General features: G+C 36.8%; 1 protein-coding gene and 1 long non-coding RNA gene across 5 annotated transcripts in view; both read left to right on the top strand.

The window, feature by feature from the left end:
* Positions 1 to 13676, top strand: part of LOC124174869 (kelch-like protein diablo) — a 135795-nt gene extending 122119 nt beyond the window's left edge. For 2 of the 4 annotated variants that reach the window (XM_046554445.1, XM_046554444.1), the window contains exons 4-8: positions 8268 to 8578; positions 9206 to 9521; positions 10091 to 10788; positions 11433 to 11775; positions 11963 to 13676. In XM_046554445.1, the coding sequence (XP_046410401.1) occupies positions 8268 to 8578; positions 9206 to 9521; positions 10091 to 10788; positions 11433 to 11775; positions 11963 to 12154 (1860 nt within the window). In that variant the 3' untranslated portion in view covers positions 12155 to 13676. Of the gene's footprint in view, positions 1 to 7520; positions 7774 to 8165; positions 8579 to 9205; positions 9522 to 10090; positions 10789 to 11432; positions 11776 to 11962 lie in introns of those variants that run through there. The other 2 variants (XM_046554446.1, XM_046554447.1) reach the window with 2 other exon arrangements.
* A 3520-nt stretch (positions 13677 to 17196) lies between these two features.
* Positions 17197 to 20324, top strand: LOC124175905. The gene is made up of 6 exons (XR_006869266.1): positions 17197 to 17332; positions 17984 to 18083; positions 18761 to 18922; positions 19184 to 19298; positions 19866 to 19948; positions 20300 to 20324. It is a non-coding gene; the product is annotated as an uncharacterized LOC124175905 (long non-coding RNA).
* The last annotated feature ends 291 nt before the right edge of the window (positions 20325 to 20615 follow it).

The raw sequence follows: 20615 nt of genomic DNA on the forward strand, positions 1-20615 counted from the left end.
GATGATCAGTCAAATTTACGGAATCGCGAGATTTACTAATTGATTGCCGCGGTTGAGTAATATTTTACATCGTAAATCTGTAAAGAAATTTGTCGAAGTGGCAAAATATTCTCTGAGACGCGTAATGCGAAAAATTCTTCCTCGCGAGAGAATAAGATCAGCAGTTAATAGGAGAGGCTCCAAGCATTTGTCTATAACGAGCCTGGGAAAATAATTTTTACGCCGAATTACAATAAAGTGCGATTCGAACTGTACGGTACGGTTGAAAACTATAGGAAATTTTTCAAAAGCTGAAACGTTGTGGAAAATCATCGAAAACCGTAATATCTTGAATATAAAAAACAACAAATTTCTACGAAAAATTATAAAAATCTGCAATTTTTTATAAAAGATGATTACATTTTTCAACACGGACAATATAGATTTGTTTTCCTAGAAACCCGTGGAATTTCGTAAAAAACCAACAGTTTCTATATAAAATTATAAAAATTCACAATACACAGATCAGATTTCTCATGCTTATTCAAAATATTATTTTTCAATCGCTATAGAATCAATAGGATTGTGGCGCCAAACCTTTTCTTAAGTAATACCAAAACGTTTGGTTTTCTGCGCGCTATAAAATCAAGTAAATTTTTTGACGCATTCAGCAGTCCTAAAATTCATTTTTGGTAATCTAATCACATGTTACAGAGAATATATGCAAGGAGTTTAAATTACGTAATAAATTATTGAAGTTAGATTTCAGACGAGGTTACGCAATTTGTAACGTTACTGTAACGATATGATTTTTTTTGGCAAAATTCGTTATTCCATATCTTTAGAATCGTATGGAATTCAGGAAATCGTAATACATAACATAGTTAACAACCTCATTATATTTTGCTAATTCGATTTACTTCCCGGTTATATTGTGAAGTTCATTTCTTAGTGGCCATTGAATTAAAATGGTGAAATTCATCCAAGATGAAATATTTTGGAAGATACATTGCATGTGGTATAAACCAAGTGCAAGAGAAAACGCTTGCTTGGATAATGTACAAATTGAAATCCCTGTAATAATACTCCTAACCATGCACGACTCGCTGGTGTCCTATTTGGGAAGTTCACTTTAACCGAGGATTGATGGTTGAATACTTGTTACAAGCGGTACTTAATCATGCGTAATAATACGTTTAGCTTGATGTATCTGATAGCAGTTCAAGGTCTATCAATAAGTGGAACTAACTGAAATCGATTGAACAAGATTTATCATTGAATAAGAATTTCAGTCGTATGGAATAACAATTTTCAAAATTTTATTAGTGTAGTTGAAATCTATTTATTATCTCTGAATTCGATTACAGTTAAAATACCTGGATCAAAAACTACGATTTAATAAATACAATCTTATATGGGATGTATTTCAAATCCACGTGGGATATATGAAGCAACTCCAATTTCTACTCTATTACAAGCCCGAGATTCAACGTACAATCAAACCAGAATCAACAACAATTTAGATCTACGTGGCTACTTTAATTTTTAAATGGGCATTTGTTGGGTTATCGTTTTAGTTGGACAAGTTTCAAATCTATGGATGAACACTTGAGAATTTCGTAAGAAGTTTGATCTTTCAATAATTTGAACCAATAAATCATTTGAAACAAAGTTCCAATCTGCATCAATGACGTAGAACTCTGTTATGTCAAATTTCTTCTAACAATTTTCAACTCTGAATGATAAATTGAAATCTTTAACAATACTGAACCCTGCGGGTAGCACAGTTAAAATTTCCCGCAACACCCGAAGCGAGAATTATGGGTGCGAGCAGCGCGTAGCTACGGGAGAAAGACGCATAGCAGTACACATACAAATATACGTCGCTACAGAACGGTGAACAGGTGCCGTTGAAGAGCTGCGGCCCACCTACGGTTTTTATCTATACGCTGATTTTAGATTTATCTGCCGCAGACAAATTGTAAGAATGTATATAAATTGCTCTCTGTCAGTAGCTTGAAGATTACACCGAATAGTATTGTCGAGTGTTGCCGAACAATAATAATCTACAGCACAAATATAACACGCATGTGTATTAAAGAATATCTATATCCCTGTGACCCGTAACAGGTTTCGAAATGTCTCGCGACCATAGGGCTCAGTCAAAAAAAGAAACTTTTTTCAAAAACACCAAAACTTGCGCACTATATACAATTCGTATCCCAGATTTGGCAGAGCAGATATACGAGAGCATCTCCCATATGCCTCTAAATGCGTATGTATTACGTACACTTGGGAACAATGAATCCGGGACGTCTAATTTTTTACACTAGACAGTTACGTTGGCAACACAGAGTAACCCACAGCGCCATAGTCGGCCGAGTGCGAAACAAACTCAGTCTTAATAAACATAACATAACCCATGACCGTCGAATCTAACCTTAGAATACGTGTCAATCTAACAAGTTATTATTTCCGCGGTATTCTTATTGATGTTTATTGAGATTGAGTTTGTTTCGCACTCGGCCGACTATGGCGCTGCAGGTTTCTCCGTGTTGCCAACGTAACTGTCTAGTGTGAAAAATTAGCCGCCTTAGATTCATTGTCCCCAAGTGTACATTTGCACATGTCTGAAGGTTTAGATACAGGTTCGCACTCGTAAAGTCAAGGCAATTTCTCACTATTATACTGTGAAAGCAAGCCTGAGATACGAGGCACCAGATTACAGGATGAGAAGCTCGCACACGCGTTAAACGCGCGCACACTTTCTGCCGGAGATAAGAAATATAAACGATCGAATAAGCGAACAAGCGAGCGATCGCTGATCTTCGCTTTCGTAATTGATCTGATATGACGGAGCTGCGGCGCAACGGCAGTTGAGGAAACGTGTTGTCGAAGAACGATCTCGGCATTATCTTTCGTACAGGATAATTATAATAACAGTCGTGCACAAGGCGCAATACCTGCACGCGTGATCTGTAGGTTTTTTTTTCTTCTTTCTTTTTGAAGTTATACTTCTTTAGGCGCGTTGAGAGTGAAATTTTAAGATGCGCGCGCATCACTGTAACACAAAAGTAACAGGTTGAAGCTGCCCGCTAAACCGCTCATAGCTACCAACAAAATAGAAATAGAATCTCTATTAGTCGCGCATGTTGGCACGCTCGTCGCCTCTGATCACTGTTTTCATATTTATAATATTTATTCACATGTTTCTAGTTTCTACATTCACAACACGTGTTTTAGTTTCATACAAGTGCGAATTATATATGTGCTAGTAAATTGTATTCAGTAGTGATTTAAATTGAATGTTTTGATTAATATTATTTACTATTTGTAAATATTAGTGAAAAAAATTGTGCTTATATACTTTTTCAAGTGCTCCAATATAATTGAGGTCAACTAGCCGTATGTATTATTATTTATAAATTATTTATTCAATTTCTATTCCAGTTTTCAAGATGGGTAAAACAAATCCAGAAATGTGTAAAAACTATTACAATCGAAAGCAGGCTGCCAAGAAAGCTGAAAAAATTCGGCAAGGCTTGTTTAATGATGCCAAAGAAGCATAACTTCTCACGCGCGTACATAAGTACACGCACCCATTTTGTAATATCTTTTCCTTTCAATCGCTCACTTTTATTTCTTTCCTCCGTCTTCTTTTCTTCCTTCCTTTACCGAACAAGTAGGTCAAGTGTATGATAATAAATAATTCGCGAACCGCCTTCTCGGCTTTATTGCCGAGTACTCGGATAGGTAAGCATACGTATGCATGCGTGTACCTGACTATAATACTGACGTCTCAGCCGCGCTGCGCCGGTCAGCTGTCTCTCCATTTAAGACGAGCCTGCATGTACCCGAGACATTTATTTTTGTGCCCCTTTATTTGCGCCCGCTTATGGCGAGACACGCACACGCAGGCCCGTCGAATCCACGCTTCGACGTTGATCGACACTTTCATTGTGAAACGAAGACGATGTCGTTTTTTCGCCCCTATCAGCGTGGTGAGATTCAAACTGACGTGAGGAAAAAAATTTAAAAAAGAAACGAAGAACACGTTTCAGTGGAACGATATGAAATTTGAAAAACTATATTACTGGTTTAGGTATATGGTTTCCGAAAGTGTGAACAGAGCTCAAGAATTTGCAAAAACGATTATCCTTCAGTTTAGAATAAAGAACTTGGTTCAATGTAGATATGTCAAAACGGAACATTCGCAAAAAAACTGCAAAATGGCTTTCTGAATTTTTGGATTGAAATGATAACTACTGGCGTATAATATTGCAGAGTAATCAAGATTCATAGAAGAAAATTTGTCCAGTAAAAAAAAACAGAGAAAAAAGATCAAGTATTGTGGTCCAAGAATAGTCAGAACGTGCAAGCTTACGTGAACTAGAATTCTCTTAATTTGAGTAATCTTTTTCGCATGAGGAATTGTTACAGGCTGCGTTTATACGTCAGATTGAATATCCCAATCCCGGCCCTCGTCCGAAAAGTCTGCCCTATTCGGTTGTGGGACATCGGTTTAAAAAGGACAAGACTTTGGTCTCACGGACGGGGCAAAGGGTGAGGGTTGAAGGAATGACTTCAAGTTTAGGGTGGATGACGGTCGGCAGCTGGCGCAAGGTGCCTTTTCCTAGGAATGCGCCACTTCCTCGAATATACTGATCTGTGCCGCACGCGCCGTCTCGGATCGGCTACCACCGGCAACCGACAGCAGCAGCACCCTTGCCTTGCCTTGCCCTGCAACCTTCCCTTCCTTCGGCTCCCTTTATTACAACCGATTGTCTCTAAAATCTAAATGCTACCATCAATTCACTAGATTTATTTCCTAGATTATAATACTGTAGTCACCGATGTGTGTGCGCGAGCGCGCTCACGGAAGAATTTATTTTCTTTCTAATTGTGCGGCCACATTTTGTAGACAGTTCAGATAGATAACCAGGGTTCTAGATCGTTTATGACGGAATATAAAATTTAGAACTACCCCAGACACGCAGTTACGTGCCTACGTCATGCAGCGTGTGTTATACCGTATATACGCACATTCGTTGAACATATCAAGATACACGAACCAAATATTCATTTCAATATTTTTCAAACATTCAATGTAAATCAACGCGCTGTGAATCTTCAAATATCCAAATCTATGTGGGTAATTATTATAGGTATATTAGGGTTCAGCAATTATATAGTTCAGGGTTGTGATTTCTGCACGCGTGACAATTTCTAAGCGTTTGGGAAAATGCTTTGAATCAACAAAATGCCGAAAAAGTTTAAATTTTTAGTAAGAGCTCGTGGACTATTGTAGAATTCGAAAGAACGCTTGACATAAACAAATTCCAGATTTCGGATACACAAGACGCAAAATGTACTACAGGCATATTCTTGTATAGAAAGAAAATAATGAATGAAATATTATTATATTATCCTAGGTGATCAAATATAACTGTTGACGCCAAATAGAACACGTGATATTAAGCAAAACAATACCGAATCTTTGCCATCAAACCACAGTAAGACTGTAAAAATGCAATAGTAGGGCATGGTCTCACCTAATGTCCCCAAAGGGGTCTTGAGCCAAGGTTATCGCATCATAGGTATATAAATTTGAATGTGATCTTCACGAACAATCAAACAATTAAACAACCCGATACATGCAATATTCATGATGACCCCAACATAAGTACTAAATATATGTCCATTTTTGTGGGAAACTCCATATTTTTGAAACTCTTTGTAGATTTGAAAGTCAAGATAACCTATAGTTCCCAAACCAGAGATTATTACCACGAATATGCGTTTCAGCCGACATATCTAGGTACCATAAAGTAACAAAATATGTATTCTTTTCTGTTAAGAGATACTTCTATCAAGGTGATACGACACCGCAGGGATCAGTAGATTCTACAACAGTACTGTTATAGTTTATACACGAACATCTGCAGCAATAAATCTTGCTACAGTTGCTACAATCGAACAGTCGCAGAAGTTGTGCTACGTGTAAAATCGTAGACTGCACGCGTTTTCCACGCACACTTATAACCACGGTTAAATCGATATCACAATTGATGCCAATGTCACTGCAAAATTAATTAATTTTTTTAACTGATAGCGCGCAAAAAACTGCCTGCTTCTGCAGCGTGTTATAGCTCTTCATTGTGCCGTCATTATCACGTGCGTGTATCCATGCGTATGTTGAACTGATAATCAAGTCTGAGAATTACCCTAAATGAATTATGACAACAGTATTAATAATTAATTATATTATTATTATGATGGTAAAAAAGATATGGTATACAATATAAACGTAGTTACATCATTTCTTTTTCTGTAATATTGCATCATTTAATTATAGTTCTTCTCCCAAGTTTTTAAAAAGTTTCTTCTCTGCATAAGCAAATTCGCAAGAAAGGAGTCTTGCCGACATTTTATACCACTGCAGTAAAAAATCTTTAATCACGCTTGATCAATCTAACTAATGTCAGTCCTCAATCATTTGCGTTACGTACAGTTTTACAGCATTTACTTTTCTAATTATTATTCAATTCTGATTCTAAGTACAACAATCGTAGGCGTGTTAACTGTAGCTGGTTGCGCCGGCACATAGGCAACCAAACTTACTTCAACGCGTGTGTTTTGAAAGTAAACGGAACTCCGACCGCCTAGATGACATCAGCTCACAGTAAATTGGCTTATGCGGTGTTTGACGGACATTTTGTAAATTTAACATTGGCGATAATATTAGTATAGGCATCGAGTACCATATCCTATTAAAAAAGTGTCAGCATTATAGAAGCTTATCTGCTGGAAATACTTACCATCAGCAGATCAGTATGAAATTTTTAGTGTCGATAAAGCCACTGACATTCTGGCGATGAATTCTGTCCTTTTCTACTGATCTCTTAGGCTAAATTTTCACGAGCACTTATTCGACATTATTGTAAAACATTACCACCTATATCGAGCTGGGTGACGAAGTAACCAGACGTTCATGAAACTTTTGAGTTTTCCCCCACGTTTGTTAGTAAAACAATTTTCCGCAGCCACTCTCGATATAAAAACGTTAAAACATTTCCATTGTTTGTCATTATTATAATCAATTTATCCACTCTTACTAGTCAATTTCCTTTTCAATATTTATTTTTTTGCCGTGGTGATAGATTCTTCCAAGTTCTCAAACAAGAAAGTGGAAGGGATACTTAGGTCACCCCGTAGATCGCGTCTATGTACAGAAGGTATAGCGAAGGGGTGAAAGAGAGAGGTACATATTAGTTATTATCTGTCTCTTTTACTCTACATCTGATTGGCCGATACGTCACCTCATAGCCAATCAAATACAGAGTGAGAAGGACAGATTAGACCTATCATATATATCCTTCTCTCATCACTTTGACTGCATTTTTCGCGACGTCGATGTGACGAGTAGCTCCCTCCAGTAGTATATGCTCTAAGCTCAGGTCAGACTACCTGTCTGCATAGTAATCATAATTAGTGGCTAAAAGAACCAATCGGATGTTAAGATTTCTAGGACTATTCCGAGTAACACAGTAGGTATGGGTATTTGATCGTGAGGTGTTGAAGTCCTACACGAACGTAAATCGAAATGAAAGCTGTGATACAAAATTTACACTGATGCCTTGAAAGTGGTGTTAGAAATGGGAAAAATATTTTCAAACCAGTAAGCGTTGTGTGTTCTCGTTGCACTGATTATGTGGTTATAATAATTTTACCGCTGTCCGCGGAGAACGCACGATTCTTTTATTCCTATCCTGGTGGTACAGGAAAGTATCAAAAGTACGTAGACAACATTCATATACATACTTACTGCATACCTTTATCTGTATTCTGTATTCATTAATTCTCTGACCCTCGAAACCCTTCTTCTTCTTCGCTGACCAATTTGAACAGTGAATACACTTCATCTCTTGAATCCCAAACGCCCCCGAAAATTTTCAAACCGCTTACCGAACCTCAAATTAATTCGGTGCATCACCCTACACCATTCACATGATATCTAAGCCCCAAACTTTGTATGTCGAATACGGAGCTGCAATCGCATTATAAAAATGTATGTTTCAAGATATAACATGTGTATGCAATTTGAAATATAAACAAGTAAAGTTTCAAAAACAAAATCAGCAGTGTATTTTGGAAGTTGCATAATAAACAGAAGATTATCGTCGCAGGAATAACGAAAGACACACATACAGACACAGCGCATGAAATAGAGCAGCCTGGGAAGAATAAGTCTGAGACCCTCGTTGGTGGATGAATGAATGGTGTTGCAGATAGACTCGGTGTGGGGTTGGGCGTCACCCCCGCTGCGCCTCCAATTAGCCGGGGGGTCTCGGGGCGCCTCGGGGAGTGCAGGCACTGGTGCTGGTGCCCAGGCCTCACAGAGAATGGGCGAAATGGTGGTGGAGCGAGCTCCGTCCCCTCTACGCCTTGGCCACACCTCCGAGAAGCACCCCGGCGCCACCCTGACGGAACTAAATGTATTGCGAAGACACAGAGAACTTTGCGACGTTGTTCTCAACGTTGGAACGAGAAAAATATTTGCTCACAGAGTCATACTGTCCGCATGCAGCCCTTATTTCAGGTATGTGCACTCTTTTGTATACCGATCAAGAATTTACCCAAACCAAACGAGTATGTGCTTTAGTCATACACGCCAAATCTGTGCAGATTTCAAAACAATAAAGAGGTTTCAGGCAGACGTTATGACATCATTTTGGAGATTCCTCATTACTACAAAAATTTACTTCAAAGTTCATTGAACTTGTATTCAAATTTCACAAAATTTTATGATATTGTGAGATACCGCTAAATTATGCATCAATTATTAGATTTAGCTGAGTACAAAATATCTCTGGATGTCGGGAATTTCAAAAACAGTTTCATAGATTTTGATGAAATTTTTTTAACTTTATGATCTTACAACAATTTTTCAAACAGTTTTAACGTCTTACAAATTATGCACATTTTCTCTAATTGGCAAAATTTCTATTCGCCGCTTTGATAAATATCTGAAATTTTGTACAATCCAACGAAATTTTAACATTCCCATATCTGACAACCTAATTACAATAAATAGTGAATGAAATAATAATGAAAACATTATTAGATTACCAATTTCATTCAATTCTCATTACCTTCTAATCTATAATTCGCAGAATATTTCATCTATTTGTAAAATGCTGTGAGACTAATCCGATTCATTTTGCAGGGCAATGTTTACTGGCGAATTGGCAGAGTCACGACAAACAGAAGTAACCATTAGGGACATCGATGAGGTCGCAATGGAGCAGCTAATAGACTTTTGTTACACTTCTCAAATAATAGTTGAAGAAGCAAACGTTCAGACTCTCTTACCGGCAGCGTGCCTTCTCCAACTCGCTGAGATCCAAGATGTTTGTTGTGAATTTCTTAAACGACAATTAGACCCATCAAACTGCCTTGGTATTCGCGCCTTTGCTGACACTCACTCCTGCAGAGAACTTTTACGCATCGCCGACAAATTTACCCAGCATAATTTTCAAGAGGTTCGTTTTTGCAAAGTTAAACTAACAAAGCTAAAACTATCGACTTTAATTTGTTCTATATAACGTGGCCTGTGACGGGTTGCAAATTGAAGGCACATAATCTAAAATAGTCAATAGTAACCAAAATATTGTCTACTGAACAGTATTTTACGATTTTTCAAAGTTTGACAACACTAGTATTAGAAGAATGCATTACTAGTATAGTCTAGCAAAAAGAATATTACGACAAAAAATTTCAAAACACAAGTTTGATTGATCTAAATCACTAAAATAAAACTAAAATAAAATCAACTGTCAAAATTGTACAGTCGTATTATTTTTGGAAACTATTGCTATTTTTGTAATTTGGAAACAGGGTATTGTACTTGGGTTGCGAATGCATGATATTTTATTTTAATTGCAAGTCAGTGTACTAAGAATTGTATGGGACAAATTATTGTTAACAATAGAGGTTTTGATATAACATATTTTTAATTCCATAGTATTTTAAAAATTATTCATAGTCTTAAAATCCTTAATTTGATGACTACCTTGGATAAAATCTGCTAAGACTATCATCAATAATACAGGTAATGGAGAGCGAAGAGTTCCTGTTGCTCCCTGTAGGTCAGCTAGTGGATATCATATCATCAGACGAATTGAACGTCCGAACTGAGGAACAAGTTTTTAGTGCAGTAATGAACTGGGTAAAGTACAATGTAACAGAGCGGAGACAACATCTAGCACTAGTGTTACAACACGTGCGACTCCCACTTCTGAGTCCGAAGTTCTTAGTAGGAACAGTAGGATCGGATTTACTTGTTCGTTCGGACGACGCATGTCGGGATTTGGTAGACGAAGCGAAAAATTATCTGTTGCTACCACAAGAACGTCCCTTAATGCAGGGTCCACGAACGAGACCAAGGAAGCCAACACGACGTGGAGAAGTTTTGTTCGCTGTAGGAGGATGGTGTTCAGGGGATGCAATCGCCAGTGTTGAAAGATTCGACCCCAACACAGCTGACTGGAAAATGGTAGCGCCCATGAGCAAAAGAAGATGCGGTGTTGGGGTTGCAGTACTTAATGACTTGCTGTACGCAGTTGGAGGCCATGACGGACAAAGCTACTTAAATAGCATCGAGCGATATGATCCCCAGACTAATCAATGGTCGTGTGATGTCGCACCAACAACTTCATGCCGTACTAGTGTGGGTGTTGCTGTTTTAGATGGATTTCTATATGCCGTTGGTGGGCAAGACGGCGTGCAGTGTCTAAATCATGTAGAAAGGTAATTAAATACGAGGAGTAGAAAAAAGAACAAAATATGGTTTCGTAGCTAGGCATTGTACATAAAACATCAAGATGACAACTTAATTTTTCAAAATACTCTAAATTAACCAACTTTTCTTCAGTTCATACATACGTGGTTAATTTGGCTAACGCATGCGTTTGAAGCTGACTAAACATGATCTAATGAAATAATTTGTTTTGTTATTCAAGTTACTCGAAAACTACCAGACCAGTCAGATTCGAAATCTAATCAGTCCTAAGTTGAGAAAAGTTTCGCTGATTGAGATGAAAATCATCCCAATCCGTTCATTCGTTCTTAAGATAATGTTGCACAAAAAATTGATCACACGCGCACACGCGCAGACATCCATCTAAAAATTATCAGAGGTGATTCTTTAGACTTTGACATACGTGACACATATAGTGGAAACACAACTTTTTGCTTTCAGGATGATTATATTAATTTCCCTTATTCTATTTTTTTTTAGAAAAAAGAACTGCGTGAAATTAAATGTGTCAAGTTTAAAAACTGAAGACGTTTTATGTATTTTGCTACCTTACATTCAGAAAATCACTAATCTCCAATTATTATAGAATAAACTATGCAATTTAATTAATTAAAGCACTATTTCCCCTGATCAGATACGACCCGAAGGAGAACAAGTGGTCCAAAGTCGCGCCTATGACAACCCGAAGACTAGGAGTTGCAGTTGCTGTGTTAGGAGGATATTTGTACGCGATCGGCGGGTCCGATGGTCAATCGCCCCTAACTACGGTAGAAAGATACGATCCTAGACAAAATAAATGGTCGCAAGTTTCACCGATGTCAACAAGACGCAAACACCTCGGTTGTGCAGTGTTCAATAATCTTATATACGCAGTCGGTGGAAGAGACGATTGCATGGAGCTATCTAGCGCCGAAAAATATCACCCTCTCACTAACTCTTGGAGTCCCATTGTGGCCATGACGTCCAGGAGAAGTGGGGTGAGAATTTAAACAGCACTGAAATTTTCATAACACTTTGCATATTTTTATTTCCTCTAACACAAACTTTATAGATCACTGACAGATTTCAAAACTTTTCGTAATTTGTATCTAGAATTGACTAATCTCTATTATATAATCTATGTTTTACAATTATTTTATTTAATTATCGGTGTGCTCCGTACAGGTCGGTTTGGCAGTTGTAAACGGTCAACTTTATGCCGTTGGTGGATTTGATGGAACAGCATATCTAAAAACAATCGAAGTTTATGACCCAGAGCAAAATCAATGGCGGTTGTGTGGTTGTATGAATTATCGAAGGCTAGGCGGAGGTGTTGGAGTGATGCGAGCCCCACAAACTGAGAATTATATTTGGTAGCTCAGGCCCCCCACTTCAGCTCAACAAGCTGAAAGTTTCACAATCCCTACAACTCCAACAGCACCTCTTTCCGTTCCTATCGCCATAACAACAACTAGGAAACGCTATCGACGTTCCATGAGCATCATATAATAATTATAGAATGACAAAAGTCAAGCATTTCACCAAAAGTTAACGGAAATTTGCGTAACTCATTTACTAACAGCTCACCAAGATTTACGACTACATTTCACCAAAAGACATATATAAATATTGTTAGGTAGCTGCACGTAATTTCAACTGGCGACATCCTCAGTTGTCTAAAAAATAAAAAAACAAGGTTGTGAGATAAAGAGCGTGTAAATAAGTTTTCTTCCTTGATTTTCACATACTTTTGTCAAGGACAAGCAATATTTTTTTGATTATGACTCGAAATAGTATTGTATGTAACGTTTACTAAAATATACTCTTTTTTTTTCTTTTGCTAACATCGAAGGTTCTTATATTTATTTTTGCGCCATAACATGACTCCAGTACTTGATCGTTCAATCATTGCGATACAATTTTAAACCATGCACGTTTGAATCCATGTATCTCTTTCCCTTTTTCTATTTGACAATATCACCTCAAATGAGCTCAGGCTTATTTTTGACTGATTATAATCTCAGCTACAAAACGATCACCAATAATCATTTATCATTGATTATTATTGATTACTCAAATAGCTTCGTTTTATTTATGCCTTCTTTTTTCCGACGACTATTAAGTAAGTAGGAGAGTAACAAGTAAACGAAAAACCAACACATGATGCACCCTAGATGTAACGTTAAAAATTTCATATTACATTCAGCTGGGTTACTTTATTGTATTGGTGTAAAATACCAGCTTAGCCACATGACAAATGTAGTCCTCTCTCAAATTTATTACGCTGGAATTTAAGAAAATTAGTTGAAACAGAGTTGTTTATACCGCATACGACTAGGATAACGTACCGAAAGAAGTTGTGTCATGTAATTAATAATAATAACGTGCTTCAATTTATACGTTTTAAGACTTGCGTTGGCCTGATGGCAATATTTTACTTGCCTGCTTGAAAAACTTGTATAACTTTGTATTATATCACATACTTTAATCTATTAGAAGAAAAAAGATTATTCTTTACGTCAAAATGTTTTTCTTTTAAACTGTAGCGTGCGAGAAGGATTTATTACTACAATACATAGATTGAAATGCAGATCAATATCAATCATAGGTAATAGATAACAATAATTAATTAGCTAGTAGCTTATTAAGTTTTGCATTCCGTTCATAGTAATGCTTTTTTCGAATACATTAGCCGCTGCTGTACACAGTACATAAATATGCTGGAGAGTTATTTTTTAAACCAATCTTCCGTTTACAGAACTGCACAATGTCTTGTAAGATGTTCAATTCACAAAATACTATTTGAGCAACGTAAATCTTGATCATGATATTAATTCTGTATATATTGACGAAATACGTGTCCGAATAATGTTAACGAAAATATATTAGTTAAACTTAATGAAAATATTCCCAATGTATCTACCTCTTCAATTATTATGAAAGCACATATTAAACAAGTATTGTTTTTGAAACTGAAATTGAAACTTTACTCAACATTTCAATGTTGACATAACAAATTTCGAATGAGTAAATAACTGTAGCTGTATCATAACAGTAAGTCAAGGGATAGAATACATACCTATATTACTTAATAAAGTAAAAATAGTAACTGACAGTCAAATTGTAATTAAAATCCAGAAGGTATAAAATAAGGTCCTAATCGGCAAACATAGTGTTGAGAAAATCACAAAGGAAATCAAAAATAACGTAGTGTATCTACGGCGCGAATGGAACAAAGACGATTTTGACAAGTGTGAAGTTAATCGTCCAAGCAAAGCGAAAGCGGCCAAAATACTTTTTATCCAACTCCCTTTGAAAACACGGTTTCGTAGGACCAACAACGGAGAAGTTACCAAACAAAATTTTTCAGTTTTCGAATTAGTTGGACCCTGAGGAACGTAAAAAAAAACAACTTAGTGTCCAAAAGACCAGCAATAAAGAAATGATGGAGGATTGCATGAGAGGAAATTAAAATGGCGTACTTCCAGTTGACAAACTACAGAGAGCATACGAAAAATTTTATTTATCTATTGATATTGTTACAGGTTACATGGAATAGTAAAGATATGATATCACACATATCGTATCCTGCAGAGATACATTTCGCCTATGTAAGGAACAAGACTTGAACAATGCTTACAAACTACTCAAATAACTATGTTATATAACATTGTTTACATTCCGCTTGAACTATTGTATGCTGCACTTCTGTTTCATTACGTTTTCTGTGTTTTTTTATACTTCAATATTAATTAGTAACTTATTAAAGTACTATACACTGACACCCAACACTTGTACTCGAATTGAGACATATTAACCGACACGATTTTGATGTTCTTTCTCACGAACTTTTGATTCGTCGTTCGAAACGTATTCGGACTGAGCCCATTCGATGACTCTCGCGAAAATACGTCGATATAGTGCACCAAAAAATTTATGCCAGCACTTTTCAATGTGGCGAAAATTTTCGCCAAAAATGCAGAGGGGTTTGCCTTACTTTTTTTTCATTCTCGGAGCCGAAAATTTTTTGCTTCAGATTCGATTTGAATGACCCTCTTCTTACTAATCGGACCCCCAGGAACTCAGAAAACGCAGCGAAAAAAGCGTAGGACCAACAGCAGAAAAGTTACGAAGGAAATCTCGTTTTTCGGCTGTAACTCTTAATCCGTTGATCGCCGCGTAATACGACTGCGCCCAATCGATTCCTTTCGCAAAATTACGTTGATATACCGCGCCAAAGAACTTATTCCAGTACTTTTCACAGATCAGATTCACGTTTAGATTTAGATTTATTCAGAACATCATTCTTGCATTGTACATGTACGTTGTATTCCACTATTTCGATATTATTGACAGTTCTCTATACCTGAGCATCTACCTGCTTGTGTGAATGAAGTTTTTTTTTTCTTTTCTTTTACAAAAATTTCATTTCAATGGCAATTAATAGGTCAAGTTCTTACGTCTGCGGCGCTGACGAGCCGGCGCTTTTTAGACCGGTGGTGCGCAGATCGGCAGATCGACGCGGACTAGCGAGCAGACAAATCGCCTTTTCAATCCGACAGCTATCTGAGCTATCTACGAATAGTCATGTATTCACAAAACGTAAAAGAAAATTATTCACGCTCACCTCAACCTTAACAATAGTATTCTCTGAAGGCGTTTGCTAAACCTTCTTCATTTGTTTCGATTTCTTGTTAGCCTGCATGTCTTAATCTTAATTTTGTTTGTTTCCTCTTTTTTTCTTTGTTCAATCTTATTCTCTCTAATGACTTTCCATATCCGCTTTTTATAATTTCCTGCCGCTTGTATTTGTTTCTTGTAATATTCATTTTTTCTTTTGTCTATTACCTTCATAAGAGCTTTGCGGTATTCTCTGTATTCCGTTTGCGCGGCTTCATTAAACGGCTCACTAATCACTTTTTTGGCGAGCTTATTTCTGTGTCGAATTGATCGGACGAGGCTTTTTGTCACCCACGGTTTCAGTTTAATAATTTTATTTTCATTCCTTGTTATTATTTCTTTGGCGTAGCTTCTTCGACCGCTTTCTGCAGAATGCTAACCAAGTTTTTGGTAGCTTTCTCTACGTCCTTTCCGTTCAGCACCTACCCTCCCATCTTTCATTTTGTGTTATTTCTGTTACTTTGTTGTAATTGATTTGATACACGTGTATTGTCCTTTTCCGGCCCATTTTTGTTTTTCCGATATGTAGTATAGTTGTATAGTAATCTGTGATATTCGTTTTTAGAACAGATGCGTTGTTTAGAGTTCTTTTTTTAACGAAAATGTGATCAATGCACGAACTTGTATTTTCTGTTTCCCTTGTCGTTGTCATAGCTGCTACGTATCTATGTATTCCATAACATTAATATTCATAACTATTACAAGAACTTTTCATTTGCTCTCTCGATCATGAATTTTCGTGGTCATAGAATCGAAACGCTGTTTTAGCTAGTCGCAAGTGAAGTATCTACGTTGGGTAGAGAAATGTTTTTCGAAAAGTGTTCGTATAGAAAAATATTCAGAGTAACTGTAATACATCACGGATGCGCTAATTTTGATCGAAATGAAACAGATGCTCCGTATATAAGACAATATTTAACGCAGTGTCCTGATTTAAACACCTAAAAAGGTGATTGTCGGCGATTTTTTTTTCTTTGATAGAGAGAGATAGAACGAAGCTTCTTAATACTTCGAGTGTATTTTAACACACATTTGAAAGGTCCGAGCAAAAGTTTTTATCATACAACTGTCGCAGAACGGCAGCGTTATTAGCTGACCCGTCGACTAAAGAATATATCTTTAGTCAACAGCTGACCATCGATGGGCCTAGCCGATTGAGTCTGGAATCGGCAAGGAAGATAAAGTGCGTATTTCTTGTCCGAAATGTAAGAACTAAAATCATTATACATCATATCTTATCATCATACGTCATACATCGTACATCATACATAGTATTGAAGTTCGAAACCAAAGTTTGGATGTTCGGATGTTCAGAAAGTCAAAATTTTTTTTCTCTTGACGTCTTCAGTCTATAGTGATCAGCTAGCCGAATTCCTCAGTCTGGAAACAACCGCGCGGTGGAGAGGACGTACGAGAATCGCGCTTCGCAGATTTCGAGTACCGGGTTCTTTACCTCCTGGATTCTGCGCTCCGGGTCCGTTTCGTGGCGCAACTCGAGTTCCAGGAGTAGCGCTCGGTAGTTTCTGTGCTCTAGGTCCGCTGCCTGGTGCTACTCGAGTTCCAGGAGAAGCGCGCGGTAGTTTCCATGCTCCAGGTCCGCTACCTGGTGAAACTCGACTTTCAGGACAAGTGCTCCGTAGTTTCTGCGCTCCAGGTCCAGTACCTGTTGAAACTCGACTTCCAGGACAAGCGCTACGTAGTTCTGACTGTCCAGGTTCTTGACCTGGTGACTTTTGACCTTCCGGACTAATTTTCAAGTTTACAAGTTTGATTATTGAAAACGTCATGTTTTGTACCATCAAACCAAAATGCATGTTTCAGATAACACTTTGAATCGGAAAAAACCGAGCGACCAGGACCAACAAATTGCAATTGGTGAGTGTTTGGCATTATATAGGTACATAGGAATAGATGACAATAACGTCGTTCAATTAGAGCTAAAATTGCTGTGGTTAGTGTATCAGATCTGTTAGCACTTAGCTGGTTGTTCTGTGGTATTTTTTGTGGAAATTTATTATCATAAAATCACAATACGTTATACTCACATGCATCTGTAAACGTGATTTGTAGTATTATATAGAAAAAATCTTACGAGCAGATTCGGTTTACGTCACATGCACAAAGACGGTGTTCATTCTGTATACTGTGAAGCCAATACCAGAATTTTTTGGGGAGTCATCGTATCCCAGTCTCCCCTACAACTGTGTTATGTGTTATGTGTTAAAACACTGACAACGAGTAAGCGAGCGCACGAGCAGAAAAATCAGTTACACTAGGCATCCGACCTTAACGAGCGAGTGTTTTAAAACTTGTTATTTTTAATTCGCGCACCATTCTATTATCGATGTACCAAAATAACCCAAAAGGCAGTGATCTAGTGTTAATTCTCGAGCTCAAAGGTGAAACCTCACGATTTTTTTCTTCTGAACGAATATGAATGTGATTTAACGTATTTTATGAGTTTCTTAGTTCATCGATGATGAAAATATATGTCAATTCGAAGTAATTTTAGTTTTTACGTTTCAGACAAAAATTACGCACTCCATCTTTCCGGCCAATTCGAGATTCCAGCGACGAGGTGCTTCAATGACCAACTAATGATTTCGCCATTTTGCGACAATTGATGGTAAATAAATTTTTCTTGCACTGTCCAAATGTGAGTTGAACTACACTCGAAATTTTAAAAAGCTTCGTTAGTTATCTCCCTATAAAAAAAATAGCCGACAATCAACGTTTCGCTTGGAACTTATCGTATTTGATTGATTAAAAAAAAAAATATATGTACTTTTACCGATTTTTCATATGGCAGCATTTGAAGAATCCGGTTTCCTCTTTGAACGGACATGAAAGATAGTTTTTCTCCATTATCTGATTTCATTATTGACCTTTTTTCGGTGTTACTTGAAATTTAGCTATATAATTATTGATTGCTTTCAGCTTTCAACCATTTGTATGCTATAATAGTACAAAATTAATAATTATAATCAACTATTTTCGTGTCAACCAATAAGAAAAAGCTATGTTACTATTTGTGCACGGTGAGCATAACATTTTTACGATATTTAATGGCAATTGTAATTATATTTCATCTTGAAATTTTTCAAACTTGTCATGTTTACAGTAAATTATTTCAATCCATTTTTCGCGGAAGCCCACATTTCGTAGCTATCAATGCGCTAGAGAAATTTCTATAATTTCTTATAATTTTCTCATAATCTTCTTAGTCAAACCTGTGTATGAAAAAAATATATTGATCCTCAGACAATATTTTCCACGTGTTGTAATACTGAAATTATTTATTAGTATTCGAGGTATGACCCGAGGTGGTTGGAGGTGGTCGGAAGTGTTTAAGGGAGGTTGCGGGGGATCGAGGTGGATGAGGAGAAGGACGGAAAGGAGGAGGAGTAGATAGATGAGGAGAAAAAAGTGGACGAGGAGGACGAGGATAACGAGGATTTCTGCACTGTGAGTATAACATTTTTATAATATTTCATGGTTATTGTAATTATATTTCATCTGAAATTTTTTACACTTGTCATGTTTACAATGAATTATTTAAACTCATCTCCCGCGCAAGTCCAAATTCTGTATCTATCAATGCGCTAATAAAATTTCTACAATGTTTTATAATTTTTCCATAATTTTCGTACAATGTGTCTATGCAAAAATTACATTAATGCTTACACAATATTTTTAATGTGTTCTAATACTGAAAACATTTATCAGTGATCGAGGTATAACCCGAGGTGGTTAGCCGTGGTCGTTAGAGGTGGTTGGCAGCGGTTGGAGGTGATCGGAGGTGGACGAGGAGGAGGACGAGAAAGACGAGGATTTGTGCTCGGTGAGTAAAACATTTTTATAATATTTGATGGCAATTGTAATTATATTTTATCAAAAATATTTCAAACTAGTCATGTTTACATTAAATTATTTCAATTCATTTTTCGCGCAAGCACATATTCAGTAGCTATGAATAAGCTCATATAATTTAATATATTATTAATTACTTAATTAATATTCTTATAATATTTGATGGCAATTGTAATTATGTTGTATCTGAAATTTTTCAAACTTATCATGCTTACATTAAATTATTTCAATTCATTTTTCGCGCGAGCACATATTCAGTAGCTATGAATAAGCTCATATAATTTATTATATTATTAATTAATTAATTAATATTCTTATAATATTTAATGACAATTGTCATTATATTTTATTTAAAATTTTTCAAACTTGTCACGTTTACAACAAATTATTTCAATTCGTTTCTCGCGCAAGCACATGTTCAGTAGCTTCAAATGCGCTAATAAAATTGATCATATTATTAATTAATTAATTAATTACATTAATCCTTGAACAGTGTTTTTGATGTGTTCTTATACTAAAAATATTCATTACTGTCAAGGTATAACCCGAGGCAGTTCGCGGTGGTTGCGGGTGATCGAGGTGGGCGAGGAGGAGGACGAGGATGACGAGGACTTGTACACTGTGAGTATAACATTTTTATTATATTCATTAGAGTAAGAGTAGGATCAGGAGTAGGAGTAGTGGGAGTTGAAGTAGAAGTGGTAGAAGTCGGAGTAGGAATAGGAGTAGTCGTAGTAGTAGGAGTTGGAGTAGAAGTAGAAGTAGAAGTAGATGTATGCGGGGAGGGGCGGGGAGGGGATATTATCATATCAAGTTATCAGTAATAAGCAATTGCGGGTAAAATATTAGCTTACTTTTGTAAGTATTTATGAATATAGCCTCTACGAATATTCATTGTTGGTATATAAGGTCTGGAAACGTACCTACTTTCTGTAAGAGATGTTGACGATTTTCAACACAATTATGTTTCAGTTCTGTGCCCCACCTATAGTGATCCGCTAGTACATATCCTCCGACGTGACATCGCTCCGCTACGTACGAAGAAGAAAAGATTTATTAAGATGCAGATTGCTCCTCTCTTCTTGCCATTGTGCTTTCAGCCATTGTTGTGCTGTGTGTTTAAAATTTAGGACAGTATATAATATAGAATAACAGGTACAGCTACGAATACAGCACTACAATAAATCTTATAGAAATGAGCTTTCATTGAGATTTCTCTGTATTTATAACTCGACGCGAGAAGGCAAAAATCAATGTAATGCCATCTGTAAGGTAATTGGACTCGTAT

The sequence above is a fragment of the Neodiprion fabricii genome, chromosome 2, assembly GCF_021155785.1.
Source record: "Neodiprion fabricii isolate iyNeoFabr1 chromosome 2, iyNeoFabr1.1, whole genome shotgun sequence".
Taxonomy (NCBI): Eukaryota; Metazoa; Arthropoda; class Insecta; order Hymenoptera; family Diprionidae; genus Neodiprion; species Neodiprion fabricii.